This window comes from Cygnus olor, chromosome 1, assembly GCF_009769625.2.
Source record: "Cygnus olor isolate bCygOlo1 chromosome 1, bCygOlo1.pri.v2, whole genome shotgun sequence".
NCBI lineage: Eukaryota > Metazoa > Chordata > Aves > Anseriformes > Anatidae > Cygnus > Cygnus olor.
This window is the reverse complement of record NC_049169.1, coordinates 2,620,665-2,642,160: the sequence shown is the minus strand read 5'-3', so window position 1 is coordinate 2,642,160 and position 21,496 is coordinate 2,620,665. Positions and strand designations below refer to the sequence as shown.

Genomic DNA, 21,496 nt, shown 5'->3' with positions numbered 1-21,496 from the left:
ACCTGCAGGTGCACTCGCAGTTGTACAGTGTGATGCGGTTCAAACGTAGCCCATTAGGGAAACAGAACAGGTAAACAGACAGCAGAAGGCTCTAGACCCATTGCTCATTTGACACTAGGACTACCGTGTAAAAGCCTTCTCTAAGACTGTTTGTAAGACGAATTCTGCAGTGGTTATCTGAACAGAAACAGTTAAATGAAATTAACCCCCACATTATCGGCATACGGATTACATGATTTAACCCAAATGATGTTACTTGCATGAAGCTGGTTTGCAGTTTGGGGCACTACGTGCCCTTTCATTCCCAAATACTTTCTGAGAAAGAAAACTCTGGCGGTGCATGAATCACAACATGCTATCACATGGGATCCTTTTAGGTTGCTGCGTTGGAAAACAGTTATATGTAAGTACTGTTCCTGAAACCAAGGTTGGTTATGCGTAAAAGTCTATGCTGTAAAGCTTCAGCAATAACATCTGCTGGAAAAACGTGACAGCACAGCAGAGGGAACACCATCAGCCTCCAAGAAGTGGAAAGAGAGACAGACTGAGACATTAATCTTGTTCATAAAATACATTTATTGTTGGTACAGAGTGAGGCATATTCGTCAGTACTTGATAGGAGTGAGGAGCACAACAGCATCATTCCATGTAAATAAAGGCCATGTTACATCTCAAGTGTTGGATCATTACCATTCCAGCAGAAGGCCTGAAGAGAGACTTCATTTAATTACATAATTTGTGAAATAAGTTAAAGGAAAATTTACGTCATCATCCATTGTAAGAAACACTTCATGTAAGCAATGAACGCAGACTGTGCAGTGAGGAGCAGCAGCTGGCTTGCTCACAAAGTACTGCCACATCCCGGCACAGCAAGTGTTACATACCCGTGCCTTTGACAGTGAGAAATTTTTGAGGAGATTCAATGAAATAGCAGCATTTGAAGGATATTTCCCCTTTCTAAGGTCAGTGAGAGGTTCTTTTCTTTTCCTTCCTTCAATCACCAATAAGTGGATTTTACTAAGACTGAACAGTATCCTCGAATGTAAGATTTCTGATGTAATAAGATATAGGTCTTGGCTTTTCAAATGGTCACACTGATTGAGCCGTGATGGCTGCTGTTCTTGAAATGGCTCTTCCAGTTCTTCTCTTTATTGGTCTGCCCTGTAAATGGGCTGTCATATCATTCCTGGGAAAAAATGCTCTTCTGCTGAAATTAGAGTTGATGGTCTTGTGCTTGATTTGGACAATGCCTTTATCCTCCTCTCCCAAGCATGCTCTGCTAAGAAAATGGTTGGGGGAGGGAAAGAGAGAGGGAAAAAACATATTTCAATAAATCAAAGTTATTCCAGAGACACACTGAAGTTTGGATACAATTCCTTCGTAGGATTTGCAGTATTTTCAATTAAAATACAGAAAAGGAAACACTGTCAACACACACATCACCACAGAGGCAGAATGAAGCTATCTGAAGACTCAACAAGCCAGACATCTGCAGGGCTGAAGAGCTGCAGGAACAATTCCTATTCATCCATCTTAAAGCTACCATAGCTCTAGTCATGCTATGGCTATTAAGGAAATTAAAACATCTGACCTTACAATAAGATAAATCCTGTTCCCAGCAGTTACATACTCGAGGAAATATATCCTGAAGTCATACAGCAATAAGTATCTCCCCTACCTACCTTCTTCCTATATTCCAAGTCATCATCGAAATCTTGATAGTCTGAACATGTCGCACTGAACCTGCGCTTCATTATTCACCTCCTGTGTGCAGTCAGGCCACCAAGAGCTAAAAGTATAGATCTGTCAAGTCCTCCAAGAATTATTTCTACTGCCACACCAGAAAGCTCTGCCATAGAGGTCTTGACTCTATTCAGAGTCTACCAGAAAAATGCAGACTTGCAAGGACAATATGTAGGGCTCTACCAAGAACTTCCTACTGCCATGATCCATAAATAAAGGGGCCGCAGAAACAAGCACATGCATGTGTACTACTTATCTAGATCAGTAAAACGAACAGAAAACAGGCTCTAGCGTGCAGGAGACCACCTACATTCACTGATGGACTACGATGTTGACCAAGGCAATGTATTGTTCTTGCCTTCAAAATCCAGAAAATGGGAAAGTTGGTAATTATGAGTCTCCTTGTAAAAAAATAACAGGAAGGGATTTGACAATTTTTTGAGCTTATGTCAGGAGCAGGCCCAGATGTGAACCTTGAAGTTTTGCAGGAGACCTACGAAGAGCTGATTCAAATACGTGGTCAGTACATGGCCACACCAGGCATAAGCTCTTGCAGGTCTGGACTGTACTGTCAGACACAGAGTTAGGGCTCAGGAAAATTAAAAATAAAGGGAACAGAAACCTGTTGTCATGTATGTCTTTAACCAAATTCTCCTAGTCTTTCTAAAAATTATCTGGTGAACCACTCAACTTGATCAAGCAGTGTTCCTGCCAGGAGGATGAAGATGCGTACCAAGGAGCAGGACAGTGAGCACATGAAAAGATGGAAAATGTCCTCATGACCACAAATGTTCTATAGAACTTATGGAAGAGAAGTACATGCTGATGAAATAAAAAGGATCCGTTTTACACTCCCTAGTTGCTTTTATAAAAAAAGATAAGGGAAACTTTTACTGGTAAACAAAATCTCCGATCTCAGTTGACAGTCTCCCTGCAGAGATTTCGGTAAAACTGGTGCAGCCTATTTCAACGGGAAGTCTCCTTTTGCAGTTGTACTACAGAAACTTGCTCAAAGCCATTGCTGGACTGAATATTAACTTTGCGTAAATTTAACACTGCATAAATTAACACGGGAAATTCCCAAAAGATCTGAGCAAAATTCTGTTACTTTTCTTTCACTTAATGTCCTAAGGAAAGCAATTGCAGGTATTTGTTCATCACATGCAGATTTCTGCCTGCAAAATTTCATCTGCAGAAAAGTGGGAGGGCACCAGGGCTTTGTTTTTGTCTACATTTTTTTTAACGTTCTTTACTGACTCTTGTAATTTATTATCACTTAGACATTTACTCCATGTATTTAGCATTTTTTCCTTGTGTTTCCTCCATGATACCAATGTAGGCGTGAAGGGAACCTGATCCGACCCTTCCAGAATGAACTTTCTTCAGTCAAGGTGGTGTTAAATAGTGTTAAAAGACAATGTCTTTTTATTGTATTTCAGCCCACAGTGTTTCCAGCTACACTAATTTTACATATTTTTCCATTAGACTGTGAGATGGCACCTACTAAAATACTGGAGAATGAGGCTAAACAAGATGGGTTTTCGCCAACTAGGATGCATGACTGAGGACCACTCTATCCTCCAATTCAAAATAATGGGCACAAAGAGGCTGGAGAGGCTGAAGGACAGCATTTAGGAGCCAGGCTGTCAGACACCAGCAGCTGTCAGCACCGTTCTTTGAAGTACTTTCAAACCTAACCTGCAGAGACTTGCATCCCGGTGAAATTCAGTGGTCTAACAGGGAACTATTGCATAGACTTCATTACGCTATACTATAGCTGTGTTTCCATACAGGAATTAGGACTCCCTGTAGACCAGAAAAAAAAATTGGGTATTTCAACAGCCACCTTGTCCACATCAATGCGTGGTACATTATGACCAGCAATAAAAATGTCAGTGGATGGCATTGCTGGAGATACTTCAGCACTGGGAACACAAATCCATGGCACAGACAATCCTAATATCTTCCCTTTAATGGCTCCATTAAGTAGTTTTCCTCTCTGTTTCCATTATAATAAAATACAAACATTAATAATAGAGCTTAATTTATCTCACGAGCTTCCCCCTGACTTTGGGAAAAGATTTAAACTGAAGATACAACAATGTGTCAAACTCCTCTGAATTAACAGCTCTCTGGGCCTTTCTAACAAGGGGAGAAAAGGACAGATAGAGACATGAGATTACAGACAGGATGAGAAATAAGGAGCATACAGAAGAGAGGGTGAGATAATTATAAGCAAGATAGGAAAGAAAGAGGAGTCAATAAATTCAATTTATGAAAAGCACAGAGTGTGCTCAGCCTGAGCACAAGTGCCCAGACTCACCGCCAGGAAATCGGATTAGTTAACTTATTTGGTTTTCAATATCTTGGTCTATTCCCTCTAGCAAATTTTCTTTGTTTGTTTCTTGTAGCCGGTGTCAGTTAACTTTTTCATTTCTGAATCTACTATTTATCCCACTCTTCTGTCTTCCAAGCAAGCACATGCAGTAGGTAATTTTGCAGTATTTTATAGCAGTGTTTAGCAATTATTTCAAAGCTACTGTTTGTCTGGACTTCCAGGCAATCAGCGAGTAAAAAATAATTACAATTACAGCTGCAACACATGGAGGATGAGCTCTAGAGGACTGATGTTCATTATGAAAAACAATCGTTCCTGCTTGCAAATATTTCCATCATAAAAGGCTTCTCTTTCTCTGTTATCATAAGAGAGAAACCTCTCTGAATTCTCATCTTGAAGCATGTGTGAAAGAGAATAAGAAGCATTTAGGAAACACTTTTAACTACTTGACAGGCTTGGTTGAAGATCTTCGACAAAAAAGGTGTTTAAAAAGGGTTCAGAAACCTAATGCTCATATTTATGCAATTTCCTTTTCCTGCACCTTCTGAACATGAATTAATTCATCCTCATCATAGCCTTCTGAAGAAATTACTATCAGATACTAACTTTAGTTATAGCTTAAATATGAATAATTAGGATAAATTTTGTAGTTACTGTTAAAAATAATATAGAATTATAAATACAGTAAATTAGCATTTCAGATGATGCAAGCCACAGTGATGTTGACTACATAACGATCTAATATTATTCACTAGCCTTTTTTTTTTTTTCTAAAATTTCTCAACATCCCTGGTCTAGTAACTTCAAAATGGATTTTGGAATACAAAAACCATACTAAGGGATATCTTAGAAAAAAAAATACGTACACCAATTCTTGCTCATTATAGTAGGAAGGGAATGGAATTAACTAAAATAATAGCAATCCAATTCAAAGAAAAAAAATCCAGTTCAAAAAGCCACAGAAAACTTACAGTTTAGGGAAGAAGGGGGACAAGCAAAACTTGTCCTGTGCCCAAGGAAGGCACCTGGACAAAACTTACTGCACTTCTCATGCTTGGGTGTCTGAGCATGAAGCATTTTAAGAGAGCCTCAGGCTATGCCATCAGGAAAAATTTTCATGAGCAGGGATCCTGGTAGGCTGTAGGGTTTTAAAGGAAATGAAGGAGCACAGGAGCATTAAAAGTGGGCAGCAGAAACACTGAAGGGTGTAATGAAGGAGGTAATTTTGAAAGGAAGAGGTTGATCTCATTTACTTTTATATTCCATCACATGTACCCTCTTCAGTCAAAGTTTTCAGTGATGATAACAACATTAAATATCACAAAGAGATTTCAGAGCTGCCCCACAGACTGTCCTGGTCCTGCAAGTGGCTCGTTCAGTGAACAAGGACGCTACAGCTGCTGGCTGCGTCTGTCCTCCAGCCAGGCTGCCTATTCAAAAAGGAGCACGCTAACCGTATAAACAACAAATTATAATAATAGCACCCCACAAACGTGTTGAGTGCTGTGGCCTGCAGAAACCGCTGTAGCACTGCCATGCAACTGTTGCCTCCCACAAAATTTACACAGAGCTAAACCACAAGCAGCACTGATTCCAGGAAGATCTTCAGCAGTGCCAGAGCAGGAGTGCACCAGCAAAACTGCACAAAGGTCACAGGGAAGGATTATGGTCAAAGTCTTACTGCTTTTCTGTACAGGCAGGACTAACTCTAGAGATGATTGCCACTACCGAGTACTAAACGTGCTTGCTCAGTCTCTGCTAACACATTACAGCATGCGTTTTCACATGCTCAGAGATTAACTCAGACTTTAGCAGAAACAAAGACCAACAGACTTATTTAAGCACCTTTATATACACTGCATATATGGCCTGCAAGCACATTTCCAACTGGCTAAGAACACAGTTGAGGTCAACTTATACATCACTGTATTTGAAAGATTTAAGATGATGAAAAAGAATCACATTTAGAACTTGTAGCGTCTTTTAACTGAAACATTTATGCAGTACTGTCATTTCCCTTAAGCTGCACTAATAAAGAATAAAAGTTTATAATCTAAAGTAACAACCCATGCCGTAGCAAATTGGATGGCAGTGCGAAAAGACGAGGTAAATGACGGTATTAGACTGTGAGTACGCAAAAGAAATGAAGACTTCCAACTGGTGAGCAATCTAGTTTTGAGACATCCATTCACATGTTACTGAAAGTTGCCATATTTATGACAAATAGTACCACTTAGTTAAATCCCCTTGTCTTACTGCTAAAACTGCAGATACCAGGAAACATCTGCCAACCCGTGATAAGTTCTACATTAACCAACAGTTTCCCAAGGGAAGAGATGGAAACCCTATCATTTAAGTAAATTGAAAGTGGACTCCATGGAGCTTGTGAGACCACACATACAGGGAACAGTAATGCTTTCACATGTAAGAGGGACTAATTGGATAATCCAACAGTCTTCCTCTCTTTATTCCATGAATATTTCAGTTGCAATATTTCTACACCCACCTGTTTGGCATGATTGACACAATGCAGGTACTGGCTAGCCAGTGCAGAGCAGCTGAGGGTCTCCTGAGCATGCTGCTGGTAACACTGCAGAATTTTACCCTGCAGATCAGCGCAGACTGGATGAGACTCGTATCGCCTGGGGAAAGAAGAAAGAACATTTTGATTTCCTTCTCAAAAACGTCTCAGGAAAGATGCAACTTTAAATAATGGATGTGAAGGAAAACACTTTAAAGTTAAAAAGGAAGGCTGCAGTCACAAAAACAGTCACAGAACTGCAGGACGCATTAAGCTTCATTGCTGTATAGTCCTAGGACCATACAGTCTTGCTACTTATTAAATATTGCTACTGCATAAGGCAGAAAGCACCCATTGGGCTGACCTAGAGAATGCAAAAAACTTGCTAGCATGAGCAAATTACACAATCTGCTTTTGCTGATCTGATGATAGCCTCTATTTTTGGCGCATCCTCCTTCCCTTCTTCTACCCATCACCTCAATTGTAACCCTGACGCCAGATGTGCAAGTTATTTAAGAATTTTGTCTATTTTCTGTACTGTATGGATATTATGTACTGTATGTATACTGTATGTATACTGTACTGTCATCTTTTTGGCCGATGCAATACACAAAGGAATGGAAACTCCTCTAGTCTGTTCTGCAAAATAACCCCCCTTTTGGACAAAAATCTTGTCATTTGCATTTATCTATATAATGTTATCTACACTGATAGTGGCACAGAATTTAAATGGGAACACAATACTTTCCTGATTCAAAAGCGAGTGGATGGCAAAGTGTTAGAGAGATGAAAGGTCCACTGTAATTTCAAGTTAATTGGACATTTGCTTTATAAACATCTTTTAAGGTATACAAGATCTAGTTACTGTTATACCCCTTTCACAGCAAAAATAAACCATTTTAGTAGTAGAAAAAGAGCCATGAAACTTTATAAAAAAAACATTTAAGGTTCATATAATTTTAAAACTACCATTTGCTTTATGTGTGTGAACTGTATACTTAATACACCTTCCCATTTACCCTCCTGGGAAAGCCCAACAATGGCTGTTCTAACATCCACGGCAGCCCACATTATTTTTAGTTCAATAAGGTCGTAAAAAGAACGAGACTCATCAGCCACAGCATCCTCAGATGAATCCTCTGTTCCTTCCTATTTTGCTGATTGGCCAAGACAGATCTCTGTTTTACTACAGTGAGAAGGCGAAACATGAAGCACAATGCGGTTCCTTGGGGGAGCTGACTTCTGGGCAATCACTCAAGATGTAGTACCAAAAAAGAACTGTTAAGTCGCCTTGATTTTACAATATATACCTATAGAAAACAGCCCTCTTACTCTTTTCATTCATTACCGTACATCTGTGAAATACCTAAAGCAGAATTTAAATGCAGTCCCTGGTGCTTACCCACTTTATGATCTGAAAGTTCAAACTTCTGTAGACTCTTACGGATGAGGATTTTCCCTTAATCCCCCCTCTGCTGATAACAGCAAGCGTTTCAAGAGCGTGTTAGGCATTAAAATGTACGGCCATAAAATGCTGTACACCAACTGACTATGGCAAGGGCTGGGGCTGGACGGGATGGGATAAAAGTAAAGGCTGAAGCATCGCATCCGCTCTTTGTAGCTGTATGACTCAGCTCTGATGATTTAGGTCCAACTAAACCAGCACTCGTTTCAAACGCCTGAGACCCTGGTCTGGATTGATAATCCAATACAATAGCCCACGAGTTAACAAAACCCCCACACAGCAAACCTGGCTGTGCCTTTATTCACAGGTGTTTTTAAAGTGACTTCGTTGAGTGTGTCTTAAAGGCGAAGAGAGAAGGAAACGGGCTTCTGTACACCAGCTACATAAATTCTGTAAATGTAATTTCTTTAAATAAGCCATCTGGGGGGGTCGCTAACCCGCAGCAAGGATCTTTGTGGGTTGCTTGTTTCCCTGAGTTGTGCCACTAGCCATTCAAAGATCACATATTATTCCTTATCTGAATGCTTCAATGGACACTTCACCTTGCCGACAACACCGGAGCTCAGGCAGACACGTCGTCTCCTGCCTCACCACGAGTTCTTCTCATCCTACGACTTCTCAATGGTGAATTTTCCAAACGTGCTCTCAGCCCACCACCACAACCCAGCCCCGGCGCTGGTCAATGCGAACGGGGCCATTTCCTTGAAGTCAACCAAGTCCATTTTCTTGGATTAATCTCTTCAAGGAGAGCACGGGCTCCGTATTGATCTGCTGTGCTTGTTATGCTCCCCTAATGCACTATTTGCACTTTGGGGAAAACACTAAATGAGATTACTATCTACCATTAGATGGCCATAAAGCATGCGGGGCAGGATCTCCCGCTCAGGAAAGGACGTTGCAGTGCACATTATGGTAAACCCAGCAGAGGGTTTGCGATTGATTTCTGGTTGGTGATGGATGACAGGACTCTCAGACGGACAGTCAGAGGCAGCCACCGGCAAGGAAACTCCTCAAAAGGGAAATGAAACGTCTCCCTAAAAGATAACTTCGCTAATGTTCCTGTAAATAACGGTAATTTTACAGACACATTTAAAGGTCTGGTGGGGCTTGACTGAAGAAGAAGCTTGTAAGAAAAGGGAAACAGTGCAAAAACAGTCGTTAGGAGGAATCTGCAGGGGAAACATGAAGATTTTAAAGGCTGAATGGATAAACCAACCTGGTCTGGTCAGAGCTGACCCTATTCAAGCACGAGGTTCCTTCCCTGTGTCCCGAGAGCTTTATTTTGAGATACGTGGCAGGGAAAGCATCCAACGCCCCCCCCCCCCCCCCCCCCTTTTATTTTTTTAATTACTTGGGAATTTCATGACTAAACTGAAGAAAGCAATGGGAAAAATATACACTGTAGTAGTCAACAAGGACTGACAGGAAACCCTGACCGAACCCCATCTCTATTCAGCGCGACTCAATAACTACTTTACTGAATCAACACAAGCGAAATTTAAAATGCCTTTCTTCCCAAAAGTCGATATGAGCAGCAGCCCGATCTGCGCCGCGCACCACCCGGCATGCTTTTATTAACGTGTTTTTATTAAGTTTACAATTACTTGATCTGCTTTCGCTTTCCCAGCTGCTTCTCGAGCACCTTGCATGCCAGCAAATATTTCTGCGTGCCGGAATAAACCTCGGAGGGAGCCGTGCGCCCACCTTTTCCATCAAGCTGATGCACCGCAATCTCATAAAGGTAATGGGATGAAGACACAAAAGAAAATAAGAGAGAGCTTTATAAAGAAATATTCTATGCGAAAGCACGAAGAGAAAATTTAATGAGAGGAACTTTGTACTCATCTAGCCTGTCTGAAAGAGCATAGCTTATTGTATTCCTGGGGGCTCCGAGAAAGGAGCCCCTTCACGGCATTCAAACAAAATGTCTACTAAAGAGGAAATCTGAAATCACCATGGTAAGTTTTGTGATAAAACTGACACTCTGACTGAAGGAATCTGAATCGCTGATGAGTTTCCAACTGTGCAGGTATCTGGCATAATCCCACCAGATCAGGACTTCAGGCAATTGTCATAAAATATAGAGAAAAAAAAAAAAAGCAACAAAAAACCAGCATGGATTACAAAAACCTGTGCCATTAGATGGCCAGAAGTATCCAGGGCTCAATTTTATTCCTCATTAAAATGCTGACACTTATCAGAAGCATCTGTTCTTCTCCGTGTAACCCTTGGCATCTACAGCTACCTTGTGCTCCGTGAAAGAGGCAGAGATGATGCTCTGGGTCCGAGGCCAGACAGCACAGCCCAGCCTGCAACCCTAAATGTAAATTAATCCCCTCCAAACCAGCAGCTCAGCATGTTTGCGTGTCTGAGCTACAAAAAGGGGACTGTCCCCAGCACGTGCTGCTCCCCCAGCCATACCAGGTGCCGCCCAGGGAAGTGTCAGTTTCAAAATCAATCCCCAAAAAGGAGCACATTACCCCTTAGACCCATTGCGCCAGTGTGGTGAAGCATTGGAGCCGAGGTCCTGAGCTGCTTTACTTGCTCCTGCTGCTGTAGGAGCCACGCCATGATCAGACCCTACCTGCACTTCGTAGCACGCAAAGCAAGGAAAAAAAAAGATGTGTCTTTCCTCAACCTGCTTATAATGCCCAGAAAGATAAGAAGCAAAAAATTGATGCAGAAAGATGGTGAAAAAAAGGAAACTGAGGCAGTGCCCTCGCGATAGGCAACAGCCTAACTGTTCTCATGTGCTTTATGAGCAACCAAGAGGAATCTTAAAGAGACTTGGGAGAAGTTAATCAACTGCCTTTGCCTACGTCTATTGAAATTTTCTTGTAAGAATGAGAAACAGTGAAAGCAGATGCTTGTTTGGTAAAAGGGGTGAGTGAGAGGTGGAAGGTACTGTTAGCAGTGCTTCAGAGAGAAGGCAAAGGGGTACTGGAAGCGACAGCAAAGCAGAAATGGGCCATAAAGGGCTTCAAAAGGAAGATGTGCAACTTGCACATGATGCAGCTAAGGGAAGCCAGTGGCAGGACGAAAGATGACGGGAATGTTGGGGAGGCAAATGATCTATGGCACCGCTCTCAACAGACGCCGTCAAGGCAAGATTTCCCTTCTCTTGGCTAGGGGGAATAAAACGTATGTTGCAATAACTGATACCACGAGCTGCGAGGGATTTAGCTGAGCAGATGGACAAGGAAGGCCATGTTTTAGATGTTTTGCATAAAGAGTCAGCAAGAGCAAAAGGTAAGCCTAGCTGAGAAGACCTAGGGAGAAGGTCGGGTCAGAGACGAGGTGGAAGCGACAAGTCTCGAACAGCAGCAAGACAGTGGGTATTTTCCACCAAGACACAAAAAGGTGGTGCTGAGGGGGTTATTCTTTTTTAAGATTACCTCATCCAAAAAGAGCCACTTCCACAGAATCACTGCTCGCTGAATTCACAGGACTTGTTTACAGTATAGAAAATAGTTGCAAAACAGAGAACAGGGGGAAAAAAACACAAAAGGGCATATGGTAATGAAGATCCTTACTGCTGCACCAGTATTTTTAGCTTTTAAATTAATTTACTCTTTATATTAAATTATTTTTAAAAATTGTCTTCGCACATTAAGTAGGTGATGACTTGTAAGTGCATTACGAAACATGTAAAGCACAAACCAAACGTGTAAAGCACAAACCAAATGGTTCTGTTCTTCTAAAGATCACTTGGAAGTAATACCACGATCTGATTTCGGAGTATCTACAACTGACGTTGTGAAGCAGTCCATAATCAAACTGTGCCTACACAGAGCCCTCAAAATTACCATGTGGGAAGTGCTGCCAGCAAAAGATCAAGTACTGCAGAGTTGATTCTTGCTTTTATTTACACTTGACTATATAGTGTGACTTTTCCAAAAGCTGTAAAAGAAAAGAATTTTCCTAACAAATCTCTGGTGGAAGAGAGCCGCAGTTGTTCCTGTTTTGTTACAAGCGAGAACGCTAAAAGTGCACAGTAATGCTAAAAAAATGACTTCTGCCCAAGTCTGAGCACAACCCCTTCTGCCTGTTGACACACGCATCTCTTGTGCTACGAGGGATCAGCTCCAGTGTTAATATTGCCCATGGTATTTTTAGAGTCCACAATCCCAGCCCTGACAAAAACTTCGGCAAATGTTTGTCATTCTCTCATTTATTTCATCTCTCTCAGAAGCAAATTAAAATCTGTTCCCAGCGTCCTGACCTCTGAAATTTAGGGATGGAGATGAGAAGAGGCGGAAAGACACATCCCAGCATATTCATGCACACGCACTGCTTGGAGGCAGACGTTTAATTATGTCTAGAGTGCGCTAAGTCAAGTTCAATATGTTGACAAAAACCTGGTTTAACACAGAAGCCTGGCAGATAGCACTATTGACCTTTTTAGGTCCTTATTTTTTTTTTTTTTTCCCCCCAATGAGTGTTTCCCACCTGGTGAACCACCTGGTATGTTGGTAGGAGAGCGGTTCAGCTTTTAGCATAAGCAAAGTGGAAACCATTCCTCATAATGCAACAACACATTCATTGCATTCAGGGAGGAAAGAGCATCTCTAAGATTAACAGAGAGAATTTACGATCCCAAATCTGGCAAAGCACATAAATACAAGCGTAACTGCACGAAGTGAGTAATTCCACATTTGCATGTGCAAAGTTATGCACATTCTTAAACCCTCTGTTGGGCTGGGACTTACACCAGGATGAAATTGGGATGTGGATCAGAAAGATTTCCTGGTTGGGAATCCTAATTAGACTGGTGAACTAATTGCTGAGGTCCTCAGCCTCTGAGGACGTTACATGAACTAGACTAGATCTCTTCAGCCTAGAGAAAGACAATTTCAAGTAAACATGTGGCAGATGTATGATATCATCAATGGCATAAGGAGCAATTATTCAGAGAGACAGCCAATGAAGTCTTCTAGCAGTAGGTTTACAACCAAAACCATAATTCAAGCCTTTTCTAGACAACACCTAATGAAAAGCTGGAACTCACTGCTAGAGGATACCGGGGGTATCATAAGCACAGCTGGGTTCAAAAGCCAATTACAAGGTACTGTAAGAGAAGTCCATCAAAGGATTATGAGCAAAACCACAGTGTTTGGCTCAGGAAAGCCCCACTTCACTGCCTGTTTGAAGGTAAAATGGCATCCCTGTCTAATTCCCCTATTTTTACGGTTTCCCTCAAGTACCCACTCCTCGCTGTTGCCTGACAAGCTAGGAGGACTTCTGATCTGACCCGCTGGGGCTGTTGATGCTCTGAACACCTTGAAGGGCAAGTCATCAATGGAATGAGACTGCTGTCCACCCTGACAGGCACAAGTAGGTTCAATACTTTTATTTAAATTGATATTTAATGAATGTTATTATCCCAAATCACTGCTTGTTTATAAAATTCCCCTCCCTGGAAAAAAAAAAAAAAAAAAAAAAACTTAAAATACAAAGTACACCAACATATTATTATACAAATGTACCTTCCACACAGCTGGTCCTCGCAGCTGCAAAGGGAACCGCATGCTGGAATTACCCAAATTTAGGATGCACATTTTTAACCCTGCAGCTTAAAGAACAGTTTTTTACTGAATACTAGGACGTAGGCTTTAAATATTAAAATAAACAGCCATATGGATGACAATGATGCAAATTTTACACTTATAAAATGGGCATGCATGCCTTTATGGTGTAGAAAATACAGTAACTACTATGTTAGAAATATACAAGAAAATAAGAGAAAGTTCTGAAAGGTGCAGTTTTATCCACATGGAATATACTGCATCTATGTAATGTACATATATGATATATATATTATAGAAAGAATTTCTTGGTCTTGCACTGATCCAAACCAGTTCCTACTTTGGCAAGTTAAGAGAGGAAGAACAATCACCTTGGATGTATGTAAGCCTGTCCGACCACTAGGCAGAAAGGGAAACAAACTAATCCAACCACAGGAGTCAAATAAATATGCTCAGCCTGAACTGAACAAAACCCCACACATCCACGCACGCATGATCAGCATATCAGCGCTTGATTTCAAACCTCATAATGTAAATTCGGATCACAAATTATTTTTAGTTTGCATGTAGCATCACTTGAACTCTGTCTCATTACTCCTCCCAAAACATTATTTAATGAGGATGAGCTAGATTCCACTCGCTCAGCTGTTTACAAGCAGGCAAGTCAAAGACCACCACGGCCAATGACACCAGGTGGTACCATGTCTTAATATCATGAGTCCTAGGTGTTTTTTTTGGCATGATCCAGGTTTAGACAGTGCATCTTCCAGAAGGAGCTGCAGCAACAAGCAAGGGAACTACTGCTCTCTTCCAATCTAGCTAGAGCTCACGTCAAGGCAGATATAGTCTGGGAAATTTCATTGATGCTTTCGCTGATATTTCTGATAGGTGTGTGATGCCAGTGGTCTGCAACCACCGCTGGTCCAGGACTACTTGGGTACATTAATCAGCATTAAAACTATGTAAAATACAATAAAGTATTTATAATTTCTAAAGAAAAAGATCATTCTGCAACAGTATGAAATCTATTTCTATAGGAAAGCGGCAAAACAACACCATGGTAATTTTATCCACTTTAATGGGTATTTAATCCATTTAATTTTATTCATGTCCCTGTGTTAAATTTTCCACAGTAAGGGTATGTCACTGCTTGAGTAAAGCACACGCACACACAAAGGGAACACAGACAGACCCGAGCAAAGACCAACCACCCAAATGAGCAGCACAAACCAAAACCACAACCACGGCGTGGATTTATTACTGCTGCATATTTCCCAAGAGCTACACAATTCACTTCAGGCTTTGTAAACTCACGAGTATCATCATCATCCCAAACTCGTGACAATAAAATCTTCACAGCACCTCACTCTAAAAAAGAGCTTTCCCTTTATAGAGGTGCCATAGAGTGTGCTCTAATAAGGAGACATTTTTCTTATCTGTAGCAAAGGTCAACTGCTGCACACAATATGAAGCACCACACGACACTACCTTGTGGCAAATTATTATCCAAATATTACTCTCTCGAGCAATATATGTTTCACTGTTTTGTTTGACTGTAAGAGGCCCAAAAGCCTGCTCCCGACCACAAAAAATAAGAGATTTTACGAGCAGAAGTAGCGTGCAGGAAAAGCAATCAACAGTTAAACACTTCAAGCATCACTGCTCCCATGGGTGATGATTACTGGAGGGAACTGAAGGTTGCAATCTTAAAAGTTAAGAGAGAGTAAAATAAATGCCAATTTTTCATTTGAGCATGAAGTTTTTCAATAAAAAGAGGCTCGGACTCACTTTGATAAGCTACAAAGACTATGTGCACTTCCCCAAGCCTTGCACCAGGCTGTGGCAAGCCACTCTTTAAAAAATATAATCAGCTGGGCTGCAATAACAATAACGTGTTAAGAAACACACACACAGAGGAATAATCACCCTGCAAACATGTTGCTAGTAAGTGGGTACTGGACCTTGTTATAATATATCTTAGTTTAAATGTGTTTGTACAACGTGCTGTAGAAATAAAGGAAAACATAATGACCTCAACACCCTTCTTAGCATCCCAGTAGGGAAAATGCACCTCTCACCATGAAGAAATCACAAATGGCACTTAGAGAGAGGAGTTGTAAAGCACGGCATTCATGATTCACTTTGTTGTTTTTCACTGCCTGCTGGTGGACAGGTCCCTGAGACTGTTTCAGGACACGACGGTACCTGGAAAGCAGTTTAACACCTGAAGGGTGTTCCAAAAATCATCATCGCCAACTCAGAAAGAGCTTACAAAGGTCTCTCCTTATGCATTCACTGTGTGCTGGCAGCATTAACGAGACACCAAATCACTGGATGGAGCTTCGGTCTGATCCCAGGAAGTCATTTTGATGCCTCGTGTTTTACAACCTCATCACGTACCATTTGTAAGTTCCCATTTTTCGCCAACATCTCAAATAGTTGCTGGGTGGTGGAGTGCTTTTTTAAGTATCTCAGGTTGGACAAACTTCAGATCAACCAGGAAAGTTTTCCCCAGTTAGGTCGTGCCCCTTGAGTTTAACTGGTTCTCACTGAGGTTTTGCTGCTAATTGCTGCTAACTGAAGAATTCGACTCACTGCTGTTGCAGCACATCTCGTTACAGAGGCTACGAGAAACAAACCAATTCTTCTTGCCACCCAGAGCTGGAAACTGGCGATCTCTGCCATTAGCAGATGGGTTTGGGTCTTGATTTTAAGGGGTCTGACTACAACATGGTCTGAAACAACCCATTCAAGAGAAGAGTAATAATTTTGAGCAAAACACCTCAGTGATGGAAACTGTAACAAAACCAGCATTTTTTTCTCAACACCTTTCCTCTTCCTCCGAGCACCATTTGTGGAATGCCAAAGCAGGTTGACTCTGGATCATTTCCTTCATTTTGGGGATTGAAGATGGCACGAACACAGAAGGGCTCCTCTGGGGGCGCTGCCTATCTAAAACGGCAGGATTTATGCTTATCCCACTCAGCAGGAAAGGTGGGTCCACCTTAAAACTACCAGGGTAGCAAGTGAAAGCACCCTAGCAAAAGTACAGAGAGCTCAGAGAAACAATAATGAACATAATTGTAGTTAGTTATTGTTTGGTCTACTTACGGCCCTATTTTATAATGCTACTGCCAGCAGAGCTATTTTATGTGAAGTCTTTTTCATGTAGCAACCTTTTCATAAATCAAAGGAAAAGCAATACTAGGCAGTTTTTCCTGCAGCCTGTTTGACAATAAAAGTTAACACTGAACCCTGGCTGTTATCAATCTTCATAAATGTGTCCATGATACGGCAAGCCTGTTCCATATTACGCTGAGTTTGTTACTAATGCATGCAGAGGAGCAACCCAGTGGCTTAATGGATCTCCTAAATGGCCTGAAACTGGGACCCACGCTAAGTGGCCAGGAAAGTTTTAGAGAAATAACTGTTTTTCTCATTTCTTTCATTATTCAATAAAATGTCTGTTACAATGGCTTTATCCTTCCTAGCTCAAGAAAGGTAATATTGTACTATAATATGGATTTACACGGACAAAATAAAGACCTCAGGAGAATGCCTATCGTTGAATCATATCACGTTAAGAAACCATGGTAAGAAGTGCAAATGAGCAGTATTTCAGTACATCCTTTTAGCAGAGATCTATGCGACCAAGGAAGATTTATACACAAGCACTGAACACAAAGTTCAACAGAATCACACAAACTTACTCTCAGTAGTACACACATCCCATTAAGGGCAGTAAGGGATAATGTCTGATCTGTAATAAGATGTATTTGAATATTACCTGAAAAAACTCAGTTTACAACGCATACCCAGAACAAGAGGCTGATGGTGGAGTTTGACCTTCACACATCCATCATGTGCGGATCCAAAGAGCAGCAACAACTTTATCTGCCTAAACACGAGGTTTACCAGGTATTGAGTAACTTGAGGACTACTTCTGTCCCACACAGCATCACATTATGCGACCGGTGAGAAGGACCAACAGGTCTCCAGGTTTAAAATAAAGACAACTTGGGACAGAGCCATTACATAGATTAGCTTTATCCTTAATCAATTCTCTTGAAGAGCCACCAAAACCCCTTTTGTAGACAACACATAATATCTCTACCTAAAGGAGCCAAAATACTTAGTAGAAAAGAGCTGGTGAACTAGATTCATTTGACACTGAAATTATCCATAAAGGACTTGTTTCTAAATTCCACGCTGACTGTGCTTATGGCATCTTTTTATTGAGAAGGTTATGGCAATTTTTTTTGCCAAAGTACTGCATCTAGTCACGGCAGAGGGAAAAGAATGTATGTGATGGAACAAAAGGGGCTGCATTTCATCAGCCCATGCAAGAGCAAGATTTCACTAACAGTAAAGCAGTGTAGACAGAGCAGCAGTCTATTACGCACGGATCTATAAAGCCTGTCTCGCAAAACCTTTCGATCCTGATCTTCTGGTGCTTCCCGTAATGCATATGGCACAGTGCAGCATTGGCTATGGAACACTATCCGTCTTCACACATCCTTGACAGGGGACTCTATCTTTATAACGTTTATAGCCACGGACAAGGCACTCGAGTGGTCTCCTTAAAGATCCACATATTAGTTTTATCTATTTTCCCCAGTCCTTTTCCCCAAGGCTTAAATGTGTACTTTAAATGTTTCAGGACTCTACTTTGATTTTATATTGCAGGCAGATTAATGGAGATGCAGAAGACAGTGCAAGAGAGTGCATTTTTACAATTTTTTTTAAAATATTGACAAGTTTTCCAATTTGAGTTATGGATCCTCCAAAGAGGCACGCAGCACTGGAATTGACAAACCCCTCTAACGCTTAACTGTTCATAAATAGTAACAGGGCAAAACCTCTCCTACCGAACAGCTGTGTGCCTTCTCCTGTTCTTTTAGGGTTAGAAAGTGGTGTGCTCTTCATGCTTCTAAGTGTGCACTATGGAACAAAAATATCAGGTCATACCCACACAAGCCAAATGTTTTAAAATCCCTAAGTAAAACAAAAATATTTAGGAAATCCCCTCTTCAGAAATGCCAGCAAAAGAGTTACGATTTGCTTAAAAATGAAGCTCACGCTCAAGAAAGTGAGAAAATGCAGTCAGCAGTTGTAAAAACATTCCAAAAACTGGTTAGGATATTTCATGACCAATATACACACTTTCTCCTGTGGATGCCAGGACTCATAATTTAAAGATGCAGTGATAACCACTGAAAGAATCAAAAAGCATGTTCAGAAAATAACTTAGTGGTTTGCAATGAGGAGTACTGAGAATAACAGAACAAAATTTAAAGAAAATGCAGGCTGAACATCAGCACAAAAATTTCCTGTATAGAATATACATCAAATAACAGAATAGTATTTCAAGGGAAACAAATAAAACTTGAATTTTCTGATAAGGACATAGACCATCTTGTTGGACCTGAGTGCTTCCATCTAACAACGGTAGCTCCACGGCCAACACAGCTACACTCTGATCAATTAACCGACTTACACAGTTGCATTTAAAAAGATGCACATCGGGAAAACTTGCTGGAAATTTCAAACTAAGAAGAGTAGGAATTTTTTTTTGAAGGTTCACATCTCCTAGGAAAAAAATAAAATTGACCGTATTCACAAAAGGCCGCTACTGTCTAAAATTTGGTTATTTAAATGTCAAAATTCCTCTGATTGAAGGAGAATAATTGTTAAACTATATGAGTTTGGAGGTGTGAAGAAGTAGTAATGCCTATGAGGACAGAACTGATGCTGTTCCCCTTTCACAGCTGTACAAAAATGTACACATCGATGCTGTGGTCAACTCCTAGGGGATCAAAAATCAAAAAAGAATCAAAATTTTTCAAAACCACAATTATTTTATGCTGCATGTGCTACTAAGAGGATCAACAAAGAAAGCCAAAATGTCACTGTTTGATGCCAGTTAAGATGGAAAAAAAGAAATCTGGGGACTGTTCTGCCCTCTTACCTATAAATGAGACACGAATCAATTAGGTCACTGAAAAAAATATACTGTCTTAGGAAGAACAGCCTATAAAGTTTATGTGAAAAATGACAATCACTGCCCTCTTAATTGTAGACTCAGATTTGGTACGTACTACCCCTCTGACCTCAGTTCAGTCCCCTAACTGTAAGGGATAACTGAATGCACTTCTGTCACACATACACAGGTGCTTTCATTATTTTTATTGCAGCTGAACCTAAATGGACTAATCAAAGTGAAATCTACATTAGGAAGCAATTTGCTAGGCATTCTAATACATAAAAAAGCACAAATCCTCCACAAATGTATAAGGCTTCTCTGTGACCCAACCTCCATGCAGCACACCTGTTGCCAGCTGCCTGCTGCAGTTTTGTTCTATTCCCCAACAAATTCAGGTTAACCAAGTGCGACCTGGCACAATTTTATTTATTTATTTGTGGGAGCCTGCCAGCGGCAAAGGAATGAACCTCCTCCTCCATCAGACTAGCAGAGTGACACGGCGATCCAGTGCCACCCCCAGGTGCCACCCATCCAGCTGCCAGATGCTGACAGCTGCAGCTCCGTGTTCTATGCACCAAAGACACAGGAGGACCAGCCTTAAACAAACGCGATCTGCTTCTGGTACCAGCAGCATGTCTCTGCTGCTCTGACGTCTTGAGAATGAGGGCTTTATTCAAAAAATGTAAATGAGGCAGCAGGATTCCCCGGCTGCTGGGTGAGTGGTGGAAGATACGAAGCTTGTTGAATGCTCCAGGCCTGGCTGTCACATTATGCTGAAGCCCTGACTACCAACTCAGGTCAAAATCTGCATGGTACTCTCCACCAAGATTCATCTCATTTCGGACTGCCCTAAGTAAATAGAAAGATAAAAAGCAATACTGGAAGATAAACTGCAATTAAAAGTGTAGCTCTGCTCAGAGAACGAGCTATTGCAGCATACCTGCTCTCTGCATGTCTAATGTCTTTATCAACTTCCCATAAAGGAAAAATAAATAACATATTTTTATTCCATTTAGTCTTTCAGAGCTACAGGGTAAGGTAGGTGGAATATGCTTGCCAGATACCAAAGAAACTGTATGATTTTCAAGTCCAGGTAATCATTTTTACTCCTGGCAATAAAAGGGGGAAGTTTTACTTTTGAACTTAACCTCATGTGAACTAGAAGCCAATAGGACAGCTTAACTGCTTTATAAGGCATCTTAATTCTATTTTTATAAACCTTATTTTCTGAGTATGACCACACTTTGCAACAAGGCACATGATTTGATATTATTTCCCCAAATGTTTAATGTATACTTTGGCTTTACAACCGTGATTTCACTTCGATGGAGTCTAAGCAGAATGACTGCAGTCAATTTTTTTTTCCCCTGATTTAGCCCAACACTACTGGAAGGGAGGGAAAAAAAAAAAAGGAAGAACTGGTTAATTACAAGTAGCAGCAAATGAGCTGTAATGGAGGTGTTATGAATGTAAATCAGTGACGCCTGATGCAGCAACAGCAGCATCTGTGCATGCAGCTTACAAAGTAATGAGATCGTGCTGATGTACTGGCATCCTGCTTTGATCACTTCATCTTGTTCAAGAGCTCTGCTGGGAAAACAAAGGTCAGTGGCACTGACCTCCCTCCCCGCAGCTTGCACACGCACAAATATTAGCAGCTGATCAAGGATTGCTGTCTTTCCACCCCGTGATTTTGGAACGGATGGTTACGTAGTTGGGGGCCTTCACCAAACAGAAAGCACAAGCTCCTGCCATGTGAAGTGTCGTGTTCGAACATGTAGAGGTAATTGGCCATTCATTCTTTACCCTGTAACCAGAAACAGGTGTATGCTTCTTAGAAAAAAAGCATTACCATCAACTCTGCAAAACCTGTTCCCTTCTAGAAAAGGAGGCTTGCTGCTGTGTGATCGGAAGTGGGGGC

At 41.1% G+C, this 21,496-nt stretch overlaps 1 protein-coding gene across 4 annotated transcripts in view; it reads right to left on the bottom strand.

The window, feature by feature from the left end:
* Positions 1-556: 556 nt before the first annotated feature.
* CHCHD3 (coiled-coil-helix-coiled-coil-helix domain containing 3) overlaps positions 557-21,496 on the bottom strand; it is a 150,199-nt gene continuing 129,259 nt past the window's right edge. For 2 of the 4 annotated variants that reach the window (XM_040546108.1, XM_040546124.1), the window contains 2 exons: positions 6,588-6,723; positions 557-1,279 (listed from right to left, as the gene is read on the bottom strand). In XM_040546108.1, the coding sequence (XP_040402042.1) occupies positions 1,253-1,279; positions 6,588-6,723 (163 nt within the window). In that variant the 3' untranslated portion in view covers positions 557-1,252. The remainder of the gene's footprint in view (positions 1,280-6,587; positions 6,724-21,496) is intronic. The other 2 variants (XM_040546116.1, XM_040546130.1) reach the window with 1 other exon arrangement.